The sequence below is a fragment of the Miniopterus schreibersii genome, assembly GCF_964146895.1.
Source record: "Miniopterus schreibersii genome assembly, chromosome: 10".
Taxonomy (NCBI): Eukaryota; Metazoa; Chordata; class Mammalia; order Chiroptera; family Miniopteridae; genus Miniopterus; species Miniopterus schreibersii.
Window position 1 is genome coordinate 48038564 of NC_138110.1, and position 12943 is coordinate 48051506.

The following is a 12943-nucleotide window of genomic DNA, read 5'->3' on the forward strand; positions in this document are numbered from 1 at the left end:
AAGAAGGACCGTATTAGGAACATAAATTAGGTTTGTTGATTAGCAGAATCTCTCACAGTGAAAAGAAAACTGGAGTGGGTCTATAGAATGTGTGGCATTTTGTCTTAGTCTGTGGATATGCTGCCGTGTTGCTCAGGCCTCTCCGGTCCCTGAGAACACCTCTAAACTGGGCATGAGAAGAGTGTGCAGTGGCCTGTTAAGCACAGTCTTATTTTTAATGGGCTCAGAAGGTGCCAGAGAAAGAAGTTATTCTAACTGCTTCTTGTACTGAACTCGTAAACATCTGACGATGTGGAAGTACAGAGATAAGGCAATTTGTCAGCCCTTAAGAAACAGTTCATCAGCTGAGAGGGACAAGATAAGAATACAAAACAACAGTTTGCAACTATAAGAAACACAAACCAAATGCTTTGGAGTTTAGAGGAGAAATAACTTTTGCTTGAGTGGGTAGCAGAAGGATTTCATATAGGTGGCTTTTGAGGTAGAGCTTCAACAAGTAAATATTTGGGGGAATGAGAAATTCCAAAAGGATGGAAAGCCCATTGAAAGAGAATGAGATGAGAAAGTATGAGCATGTTTTCAAAATAGTAAATAGTTTAATGTAGCTGGCATTTATGGCAAGACATGGGAAGGGGAGGGCAGTATGAGATGAAGAAAGGAAGCTGGAGAGGTACAGGGGGGCCAGAGAGTGTGTAGAGCTTTGACTCCCTTGCCAAAGATTTGAGGCTTGTTTGGTAAGCAATAAGAACCATTGAAGATTTGCTTGTCCACCTTGCTTTGCAAGTCTTCCGGCAGCAATGGTCAGTTTAATGGGAGATTCCTTAGTATTTTATGGCTGAGTTTCAGTGGATAGTAGAGAGGCAAGAAAGAATTGATGTTTGTGATCTGTTACTTGGGAAAATGCCAATACTATTAACTGAGATAGGGAAAATCAGAAGAAATTGTAGAATTTTGGATGATTGTGGTTTGGGCTGGGAATATTTGGTAGTTGGAAATATGAGTCAGAAATTGTAGGTTAAGTTACAGTTAGAGCTTGCTCAGTGATGTCTTGATTTAGAAAAGACACACTGGACAGTGAATATTGACTTTGCCACTTAAGTTAATAATGGAATTCTTAGGTGTTGCTGGTGGGAGTGTAAATTGATACTATCATTTCCGAACTTGTTTGGCAGTATCTTGTGAATGAACTTTATGAACTTCACACTTTATAACCCAGTATATACCTAGTATATGGGGTGTAGAAAGTCACCAAAGGACGTACTAAAATGTTTATAGCGGCACTGTATGTATTAATTAATTGACTCTACACTAGAAACTCTGAAATTGCCGTTAATGATGGAGTGGATTGTGTTTATTTATACATTGGAATGCTCTGTAGCCATAGGAATGAATGATGTGTAGCCACTTGTAGCAACGTGGATGAATTTCATAAATATGTTGAATAAAATAAGGCTGACTAAAAATATATACTATATAATTCTATTTGTTTACAGTTCAAACATACCCCGTTCCGTGAAGTAAGAAGCAAGGGCAGTGGTTACCCTGGAACAGGCATGTAGGAACAGGAGGAAAGCTCAAGGGGCCTTTTGGGTGCTCATAGGAACTTTGAGGATAGATACCGGGTGACCACTTGTCCCTGTTTTCCCAGGCTGTAGGGTTTGCTAGGATGTGGGAGTTTTTCTTTCTAAAACTCGGACAGTTATGTGTAGTTGGGCAACCCAGCAGACATCTTCATGATGAGTTTTGAGAATGGCTTGTCAGTCCAGTGGTTCCAGGTGAAATACCAAGGGTGTTCATGGGCAAGTACCTTAACTCAGGTGTGCCAAATCTTTAAAGCTAAAGTTAATGTGAGTCTTTTAAAAACAAAAAGCTTAGACTGTAAAGCCCCTTTAGTGAGTTAGGGCGCATTAGTAACTGATGAAATCAATCACAGTAGGGTGTCTATTACCAAAAGTTTGAGAACCATAGACTGTGTACTTAATGCAGATGCATCAGTTATGTGATAGAAGTTTTCACGTACTTCTTTATTTCTTTAATCTTTATTTAATTAAGATTTCATTTTTCTAACTGGCTAAGTTTTTTTTATATGCTAGTATTTAATTGGCATTAATATAATTTTACACACCTATTCTTTTTAAGCTGACGCATTGGAATTGATTGCACAAGATGAAGAAGAATTTAATAAAGAGCACCAATTTATGCAGGTTTGTATTTTATTGGCATTAACCAAAGTTTAAAATTTTTCCTGTATTAATTTAAATGTAGCAAAATTTTTATTTCTATCTGAATAGATATATAGTTAGTATAGAATTATATCTTGTCTCATATTTAGACAATTTCTGTTTTTTTCTTCACACTCTAAATTATTGATTGAAAAATAACTGGCATACAGAAATATTTAATTTGCTTAAAATCACCTTAATAGTCAAAGATATTTCCAGTTTTTAACCAAATTTTAAAATGAGGTAACACTATTTGTTTTTATTGAAAATATGCTCCTTTCTAAAGATTTGTATTAATGAAAGTCAGTGTTTGATTAACTAAAATATTAAAACTGTATATTATAACTCAAGTATGAAAAATGAAGTTCTTTTCTTCTGGACTTCATTACCTGTGTTAGCTGGTTAAGCTTGAATTTGTCCAAATTTTAAAATTTTTAAATGTTTAAATTTTTTTAACTGTTTTTTTATTTTTTAATATGGGAAGAACAGAAAGGCTTGCTGGGGAAATAAAATGAAACAATAACTTTCTTCCTAGGAAGAAAACATAGATGCCCAGAACACTTCAGTTGCACTAGGGGATACGTCGTGGGGAACTTCAGTTAATTACAATTTGTTGAGGAAATCACTTAGCACATCAGATTTGGACAAAGATGATGCCAGTTATTTACGGCTATCTTTAGGAGAGTTCTTTGCTCAAAGATCTGAAGCTCTTGGTTGCCTTGGTGGTGGTTACAGTGTGAAAAGAGTAAGTATGAGATGCGCTGGAAGTGGGTAAATTGACCAGCCGTTATATTTTGAATGTTACGATGGTGTACCTAGAGCATAATATGTTTAAAGCAGAGACAGAATAGGGACATGTTTGAATAGTGGATAAAAGCTTAGATTTTTAAAAAATGTTTTTATTGATTTTTTAGAGATAGAGGAAGGGAAAGGGATAGAGAGATGGAAACATCAATCTGCTGCCTCCTGCACGCCCCCTACTGAGGATTGAGCTGGCAACCTGGGCGTGTGCCCTGACCTGGAATTGAACCGGGACTTCTTGGTTCATGAGTCGATGCTCAACCACTGAGCAACACTGGCTGGGCAAAAGCTTATATTTAATAGTCAGTCAGACTCTGACCCAGTCCTAGCTCTGCTTTTTAATTAATTCTGTGACATGGAATAATTTACTTAACTCCACTTTGCCTTAATTTTCCAATTTCTAAAATGGAATGCTATTTTATAGAGTTTTGTAAGAATTAAATGTGATGTTGCATATAAAGTATTTAGCACCAAACCTAACATGCAGTAATATCAGTACCTGTTAGTTACTATGGTTATGTCATTGGTAGGTGGAAAGAATTTAAAGATGCATTTTTTTAATCTGTTGTCTAAAAACATATTTTGAAATATAAGAGTGTTTTGGTTTAATAAGATGTAATACACGTAAAAAATTAAAAATGCAAACACTAGTGATAAACTGTGAAGAACGAGTAAGGAGGTGCTACTTTAGCTGTGGCAGTCTGGGTGACATCTAGACCTACGTGAGAGAGAAGGATCTGGAGGGAGACCCTTAATATGAAGGTAGGAGGTAGGAGCTGGAGTGGCATATTGGAGGAACAGAGAACAGGTAACAGAGCTAATGTGGATTTACAGAGCTTAAGTTTGAAACTGAACTGTGGGGTGGGGGAGTAAAGGAGGGTCTGATAGGTTAAATGGTAGAAGTAGACAAGGGACAGATCACAAAGTGTCCTTGTAGGATTTGGTTCATCTCAAATTAACTGGGAAGAAGTTCTTGGAGGCAGGGAGCAACTTTGTTGTGGTGCCAGGGCCCATTTCTAAGCGTGACAGGATGCCAGCATATGTGTCAGGAGCCTGGGTGGAAAAGGTTGGTGAACCACAGAGGAGGAGTAGAAGCAGGCAGAGAGGCCTGGTACGTGGGAAGAGATGTGATGAAGGCTGGGTGCTGGGATGATACTGCAGAAACAGAAATATTCAGGGACTCAAGATTTCTTTTAGAGTTACAGTCAAAGAACCTGTTGATAAATTCCATACAGGGAGTTAAGAGTTATTGGACAGAATGTTTATTTTTTTATTGTTATTATTTATTTTTAATCCTCACCCAAGGGTATATTTTTTAATTGATTTTGAAGAGAGGTGGAGAGAGAGAAAGAAACATCAATGTTAGAGAGAAACATCGATCAGTTGCCTCCTGTACTCACCCAACTGGGGATCGAACCCACAACCTAGGTATGTGCTCTAACCGGGAATCAAACCCAAGACCTTTTGGTGTACGGGTTCAACACTCCAACCAACTGAGCCACACCGGCCGGGGCGGACAGAGTGTTTATTAAAACTGGGTTTCACTAAGAGCATAATTTAAAATAATAGCTCTTGTGTTAGAACTCAGTTGATTTACAGAACTTAAATTTGAAACTGAACTGTGGGTCCTGTCTGTGCAGTGAATTAAAAAAATGGAAATCAATACCTCAGAGAGTCTGATTTTTCTGCCAGGATCGATTGGAATTTTTGATGTTATGAGTGAAGTTAAAGAGTAACTGAATTCCTTCCTAAAGAGTTGAACAAAGCACTGGATCATGGAAAAATGGATCTATCATTTGGAATTTCTATTTTGGTATTGGTTGTGAAATGTTACTCGCATTCAAGTTGCTGTATCAAGGGAAGAAATTCCGAAGTGAAGATCAACCAAAAATTGAGTATCTGACACATAGTAGATATTCAATAATTATTACTGAAGGAATAAAGTGTCATTTCTGGGTTGTTTTAATTTGGATTTCTTAGTAAAGGCAAGTTACTTGATAATATTAGTTCTGATGATTAAAGATAGCTAGCAGTAAGAAGGTTCTGTTTGGACTTTTAAAGTTCATCTCTAGTCATTTAAGTTTAAATGGAAAGAAAAAATCATTTTGTTGAAGTCATTTAGCTAGAATTTCTTAAAGCAGTTGAAAATTAAGGAAATAATTCACATGTTTATTTTGTAGCCATCATTTGGTTATTTTATTAGATCACCAGAGAAGAGAGAACCTGTTGCTTTAATACGAAAATCTGATTTATCAAGAAGTAATTTGGAAAAAGAAATGGCTCATCTTAACCATGATCTATATTCAGGTAATAGATTAAATGAAGGAATTTTTAGTAATCCTTTTTTTAACCCGTAAATTAAGTGGTTGTGTGATTATGTTCTTAATGAGAGAAAATGTATAAACCACTCAGAATTTTCTCAGTATTGGTTACTGACTTGATTCTTATATAATCTCCCATTGCCTTTTAAATCTAAATTGGAAACAAGTCATCCAAAATATACCTAAATGCTTTTGTAAAAATCAAAGTAAATGAAATATAATTTGTTAAAATGGACTAGTTAACTCTGGTCTATTATACCACTGAGTTAATGAATTATAACTGTTATACTTACTATTTAGGTAGACTTTTAAATAAACAGGTATTTTGAGATTTAGACTGATAGTCTATGATAAATATCTATGGTAAATATTTAAAATCAAACTTTTTTGATTGGCATACAATGAGCAAACAGCTACTTTTTGCTAGTATAATGCCTGGTGCTACATATGATATAAAATTGTAAAGATATGCTCCAGTCCTTAGAGAGCCTGTATTCCAATAGGGGAGTTGGAATAAAAAGGCTATACATACATAAATTAGTTGAGTTTCCACTATTGTAAAGAAGTAATCATTTTTTAATTCAACTTATTGTGTATTTGTGAAATGTTTAAAGCTGAAAAATATTTAAATGAGTTTGTCAGTATTTGCAGGGGAAAAATTGAAATCTAGTTTTGTCCAAAGTTTGGACTTTGCAGAGTTTAGCCAAATTAACATGGTATGGTCCTTTGTCTTAGTGACTGTACATTTATTTAGTTTTTTTGAGGATGACTGATATTTGAGTAAAAAGATTTCTTCCTTGGCAATTATGTTGAGTGATCCTTATCTCACAGATTGTTATTGTGAGATAGTGTATAGATATAAGTTGAATATTGTATATTTTCTACAGGAGATTTAAATGAACACTCCAAGGCACAACTAAGTGAAGGATCAGTTACACTGCAGGCTGAAGAACTGGAAAGTATTTCACAAGTGGATGAAAATGATGTGACATTAACTGCCAATAAATGCAAAACAGAGGTATCATAAACCTTTCATGAAGGAAAGCTAAAACCGTGTCAGTTCTTGTCTAAGATTAAGATAAGGTTTCATGTGGCCCTGGTCAGTGTGGCTCAGTTGGTTGAACATCGTCCAGTGCCTCAAAAGGTCACTAGTTTGATTCCTGGTCAGGCTACGTCCCCAGGTTGTGGGCTTGATACCCAGGAGGGGGTGTGCAGGAGGCAGCTGATCAGTGATTCTCATCATTGATGTTTCTGTCTCTCCCTCTCCCTTTCTCTCTCTGAAATCAATAAAAAGCATATTTTAAAAAAACACAAAATAAAACAAAAAAACAAACTTGCATTCAGTGAGTTATCACAGCTTTATACCCGCGCACATCCCAGGTAAAGAAAAAGCATTGCCAACAGCTTGGAAATGACTTTTTTTTTTTTTTTTTTGCCACTCCTGAACACTACTTCCTGTCTGACCTCAGCACTGTATTAATTTCGCCTGGTTTAGAAATTTATATACAAGAAATTATGTAGCATCTATTCTTTTTCTTTGTTTTGTTTTTTTCCCACTTATGTTTGCTAGATACAACTATGTTGTAATAGAAGCTTATTTTCATTACTGTGTTGTATTCTGTTATATGAATATTTTTTAGTTACTATATCCATTCTGCTGTTGATGGACATTTGGGATCTAATGTCTGTCTATGTCAATGTGACATTGTTAAATATTGCAGCTTTATAATAAGTCTTGATATTTAATAGACTAAGTCCTCCCTCTTATATTTCTTTGAAAGTATCTTGGCTTTTTTTGGCCCTTTGAATTTTTGTATACTTTTAAAAATCAAATTGTCACCTTTCACAAACCAATTAACCAACAACTCTTTTGGGCTTTTAATTTGGATTGCATTTAATCTATAGAACAGAAAACTTGATATATTTATAATATTGAACCTTCTAATCTATGAAAATTATACGTCCCTCTATTTAGGTTTTTATTTCTTTCTGTATTTTAGGATCTCTCTGTGTACAGATTTTTGTACATCTTTTGTTAGATTTCTTCCAAAGTTGTTGAAACATTATTTTAATATTATCTTCCTTAACTTCATTTCCATTTGTTGTGGCTGAACAGAAATGCATTTTTAAAACATATTCACCTTATATTCAGCAACTGTGCTAAATTTGCTATTAGCTGTAATAAATATCAGTAGATTCTTTGGGTTCTTTCTTCTATACATACAGTTATGTCATCTGAGAAGAGCAGTTTTATACCTTTCTAATTTGTATACCTTCATTTCCTTGTCTGGCTTTACTTGACTGCTCCTTGGAACAATATTAAATGGAAGTGAATATGTCAGGTTTCCTTGACTTATTGGGAAAGTTTTTCAGTATTTTATCTTTAAATGTCCTGTATGCTGTAGGTTTTTATCAATTAAGGAAATTACCATCTAACATTTGTTAGCTAGTTTTGTTTTTTTGTTGTTAATCCTCACCCGGGATATTTTCCCATTGATTTTAGATAGAGTGGAAGGGGGGAGAGGGGAGAGCGAGAGAGAGAGAAATGTCTGTGTGAGAGAGACACACAGATTGGGTGCCTCCCACACATGCCCCGACCAGGGCGGAGCCTGCAACACAGGTACATGCCTTTGACCAGAACTGAACCCATGACCCTTGTGTCCCAGGGCCAGCGCTCTAACCACTGAGCCACAACAGTGAGGGCTATATCCTTATATCTTAAATGTTTCTCTTATAAAGAACACAGAGTTAGATTTATTTTTCAACCAGTCCCGTAATCTTTCCTTCGCTTATACTTAATGGAATTACCAGTGTACGGGGGTTCGAATCTGTTCTCTTTATTCCCTTTCTCCTTGTTTCATCTAGACTTTGTTTTGGGGAGGGAGTTTTGCTTTATTATTCCAATTTTCTTCCTCTAATTTTTAATTATTTTATTGATTACCCAGGAAATTATAATTTGTCTCCTTTACGTGTTAATATTCAATAAAAATTTGGGTGGGGTTGTTTTTTCTTTTTTACTTCTTTCTTGACATTACAAGGATCAAAAAACATTCCTTTTTACTGTATTTGTCTTATAAGCTACTATTGTTTTATATTTTAATTCTCTATTTAAACTCCATAACACATTTTGATGATGGTGGTGGTGATTACTATTATTACATACAACCACTATGCAATCTCTGACTTTCCATCTGAGATTTTCTTTTGTTTGAAGAATATCCATATAATTTCTTTTAGTAAGGGTCTGCTAATAATGAATTCTGTTTTTGTTGCTCTAAAAATATCTTTCTTTTACCTTCATTCTTTTTTTTTTAAAATATATATTGATTTCAGAGAGAGGAAAGGAGGAGAGAGAGAGAGATAGAAACATCAATGATGAGAGAGTCATTGATCGGCTGCCTCCTTCACGCCCCTGACTGGGGATTGAGACTGCGCCCGGGGCATGTGCCCTGACCGGAAATCAAACCCCGATCTCCTGGATCCTAGGTCAACACTCAACCACTGAGCCGCGCCCGGCTGGGCTTTATTGATTTTTTTAGAGAGAGGAAGGGGGAGAGAGAATAACATCGATATGAGAGAAACAGATTGGTTGCCTCCCATATGAGCCCTGACTGGGGGTTAAACCTGCAACCTAGGTATGTGCTCTGACCAGGAATCAAACCTGCAACCTTTTGGCTTTCAGGCCAACGCTCCAACCAACTGAGCCACCTGGCCAGGGCATAGAAACAGCGTTTAGCAATTTGAATATATTATTATTTATTTATTTATTTTTTAAAATATGTCTTTATTGATTTCAGAGAGAGGAAAGGAGAGGGAGAGAGAGAGAAACATCAATGATGAGAGAGTCATTGATCAAGCCCGCAACCCGGGCATGTGCCCTGACCAGGAATCGAACCCCGATCTCCTGGATCCTAGGTCAACGCTCAACCGCTGAGCCACACCCGGCGGGGCTCCATTGGGTTCTTAATTTGTTATTGTATTTTTCAATTACAGAATTTACATTTAATAATTTCTTTATAATTTCTAGTCCTCTGCTAGGGTCTCAATGTTACTTTTACTTCCTTAATTATGTTTTAGAGTTTATGTTAGATTTTATGTTTTAGTTATTAAATTTTAGATTTAGATGGCTTTTGTATTCTGATGACTGTTTTCTGGATCCCCCACAGGTCTTTTTCTCTTGAACTTGGGCCACATTAGCTTTTTTTTTAAAAATAATATGTTTTTATTGATTTTAGAGAGAGAGGGGAAGAGTGAGGGAAATATCGATGAAAAAGAAACATAGATTGGCTGCCTCTTGCATGCCCCCTACTAGGGATCGAGCCCGCAACCCTGGGCATGAGCCCTGACCGGGAATTGAACTGGTGACCTCTTGGTTCATGGGTCAGCCCTTATTTACTGAGCCATCTCGGCTAGACATGCCACATTGTCTTGAAACATCATGTGTCATTGAGTGGTGGACTTTTACAGGAAAAGTTGTTGAAATAATTGGAGGCCATGGGAGATGATATCTTCCAGACAGGATTTATGTTTGCTTCTGAAAAGGAGCAAAGAGCTAGAGCAATCTCAGATCACTTTAATTCAGTTTCTGAGATTTTGCTGATTAGAGCTGAGCCTCAGTCCTTAGAAGGGCCAGTCTAATTTTGGTTTACCTTTACTCCTAGGGTGTAGCCCTTTGTGGTCTCTTCCTAAAGAATGATGTTTACCAGGACCACTGCCTGCCATGATCGGCAGATTCTGAACTGAGGTTTTATGCCGTTACTCCCATAAGAACAGCTTTGCTTAACTGCTGTTGAAGTTGAATCAGCTGCCTCATGAAGCAGTAGATCCCGAGGGAAACCATCTCATTGATAGGCTCACCTCTTTGGGATTCTTTCTTTTGAATTTTGGCTTCTTAGTTTTTTATTCCTTTTTTAAAGCTCTCCAATGCCTTTTAAGGGGTGTCTTTGGATCTGCTCTCTAGTTCCAATTCTCAGCAAGAATTGGTTTGTACTACTTAGTTTGCTATTACTGGAGGCAGAATTCTTAACATGAAGTTTTGTATATTAAATACGTTTTTTTCTTTTCTTTGGTTCCATTTTAGTTTTTTGCCTGTGATTGCTATTTATGTCTTGCCTATAAACCTTTTTATTAAAATTGAATTTATTGAGGTGATACTCGTTAACAAAATTATACAGGTTTCAGGTGAACAATTCTATAATGCATCATCTGTACACTGTATTGTATGTTCACCACCCCAAGTCAAGTCTCTGTCCATCACCATTTATCCCCCCAGAGCCGCCTCCTTCCCGCCCCCCTCCTCGCAGTCACCATACTGTTGTCAGTGTCCATGAGTTTTATTTTTTTATTTTTTGCTCAATCCCTCTATTCCTCCCACCTAGCCCCCCCCGCCCCAGCTGTCAGCCTGCTCTCTATGAGTTTGTCTCTATTTTGCTTATTAGTTCATTTGTTCATTAGATTCCACATATGAGTGAAATTGCATGGTACTTGTCTTTCTCGGACTTGCCTATAAATAATTCTAAGAATTAAATGAAATTACCAAGAACTATACTTGGTAGTCACAATGGCTTCTCAATCTTTTCTTAATTTTTTGGTTTTAAATTATTCTCTGATTCAGTTTTAGCATCTCTTACTCCTGAAGATTTTTTAACAATTGATAATCTGAATACATAAGTAACTCAGTACTCAATAATTTAAGTTGATAATAGCTGACTTATTTTTTAGGATATTTAACTATTTATACCATTAATTTCTTGCTGCTGTTAAATCTTGTGTAGCATTTATAAATAAAGATTAATTTGTACCTGTCTATGAACCTGAGGTAAATTTATCTGATGTAAATTTTCTCATTTCTAGGATACTTTCTTCATAAATAGCAAACCCCAAAGATGTAAAGGCAAGCTGCCTGATGGTGATGTTTCTGTACTTAGGATAAGCACCATTGCTTCAGCTATTGCAAATGCATCAGTGAGTACTGATCCTTCCCAACTTGCTGCCATGATCAAGGCCCTTTCAAATAAAGCCAGAGAGAAGACTTTTCAGGAAGATGATAAACAAAAGGACTCTTCCATTGTGTCTCATTTCTTATCTAATGACCTAGAAAAAAGTAATGGATCCAGTGCATTTGATATGGAGAAATACCTTAAAAAAACAGAAGTTAGTAGATGCGAAGGTGGACTAGAAAACTTTTCAAGAGCTGGTGTGTCTGATATTTGGGATTTATCTTTGCCAAAAGAACAGACTACACAAGACATCCATACAGTGGACTTAGGTGCTACTAGTGTAAGTGTAAGGGAACCAGAAGAAAATACAGCAGCTATTTTTTATGGTGAAAACAGAGCAGGCGAAAACCAGGAATCATTTAGAACAACAAACTCTTCAAATTCAGTTTTTACAAATACAAGAGAGAGTGAGAGTGCAATAGTTGATGTGAAGACATATTTCATTGACAACAAATTACCAGATATTGGTAACAGTGAAAAAGCTACCTCAGTATCCATTCCAACATCTAATAGTTATTCATTAGTAAAGAGCCCCAGAATAGCATCCCTTTGGCTGTCAGAAGAGTGTAAAGAAATGCAAAATAATAGAGAAAATCAGAGGCGAAATGAACATGTTAGTGAAACAAGTAGCAGTGAAAAGCATGTGACTTTTGGAAAACATTTCTTAATCTCACCTAAAAATGTTGGTAAGTATCAGAGTAATTGATCACATTCACAAAATTATGCAGAGTGGTTTTTTCCCCCCTGTTCTCATTAGAAACTACTCCTTTCTGATAGATGTGAAAAATCCTTCTCCTGAGCATGGTGAACATAGTTCAGAAGATGACCAGGATAGCTTCAGACCTTCTACTCCTCCACTGAGTCATTCTTCTCCTAGTGAAGTTACTGGAACAAGTTTATCAGAGTAGGTGCTTGCTTGTTTTTTAAATAATAAAAGTACATGCTCAGTATAAGAAAAAAATATACAGAAGAAAATTAATTATAGGTTCATCTCAAATATTTTTATTGATGTATAATTAGCATACAGTAAAATGCACAGATCTTAGAAGTTTCATTCAATGAGTTTTGACATGTATGAATATCTAAACACCGCCCCTGTAATGTATACATCACTCCGTTAACAAATTCTTGCCTTTTTCCAGTCAATTCTCCTCCTTCCTCCACCCCCGCCCTGGCACCCACTTTCTGATTTGTTTCTCCATAGTTTAGTTTTGTCTGTTCTTGCATTTTATATGAATGGAATCATATACAGTCATGAGCCTCTTAACAATGGTGTTATGTTCTGAGAAATGTATCAAGTGATTTTGTTGTGCATACAGCATAGAGAGCACTTAGACAAACCTAGAAGGTATAGCCTACTACACACCAAGGCTAGATGGTATAGCCTATTGCTCCCAGGCTACAAGCCTATCCAGCATGTTACTTTACAAAGCAACACAAGATTAAATTAAGCACAAGAGAAATGAGGCAATCGAGATGTGGTAAACACGAGATGTATGAGGCTATCTGCGTAGTGTGGCGCACTGTTAAACAGCAATTTTTTTTTAATAAGTAGAAAAACTACACTTTAAAATAACAATGGAAAGTATAGTATGGTAAA

At 36.2% G+C, this 12943-nt stretch overlaps 1 protein-coding gene across 2 annotated transcripts in view; it reads left to right on the forward strand.

Annotated features, from left to right (window-relative positions):
- CEP192 (centrosomal protein 192) overlaps nt 1–12943 on the forward strand; it is an 80859-nt gene that overhangs the window by 23485 nt on the left and 44431 nt on the right. For both annotated transcript variants that reach the window (XM_081149013.1, XM_081149012.1), the window contains 6 exons: nt 2140–2204; nt 2758–2967; nt 5204–5330; nt 6232–6362; nt 11198–12029; nt 12121–12247. In XM_081149013.1, the coding sequence (XP_081005139.1) occupies nt 2140–2204; nt 2758–2967; nt 5204–5330; nt 6232–6362; nt 11198–12029; nt 12121–12247 (1492 nt within the window). The remainder of the gene's footprint in view (nt 1–2139; nt 2205–2757; nt 2968–5203; nt 5331–6231; nt 6363–11197; nt 12030–12120; nt 12248–12943) is intronic.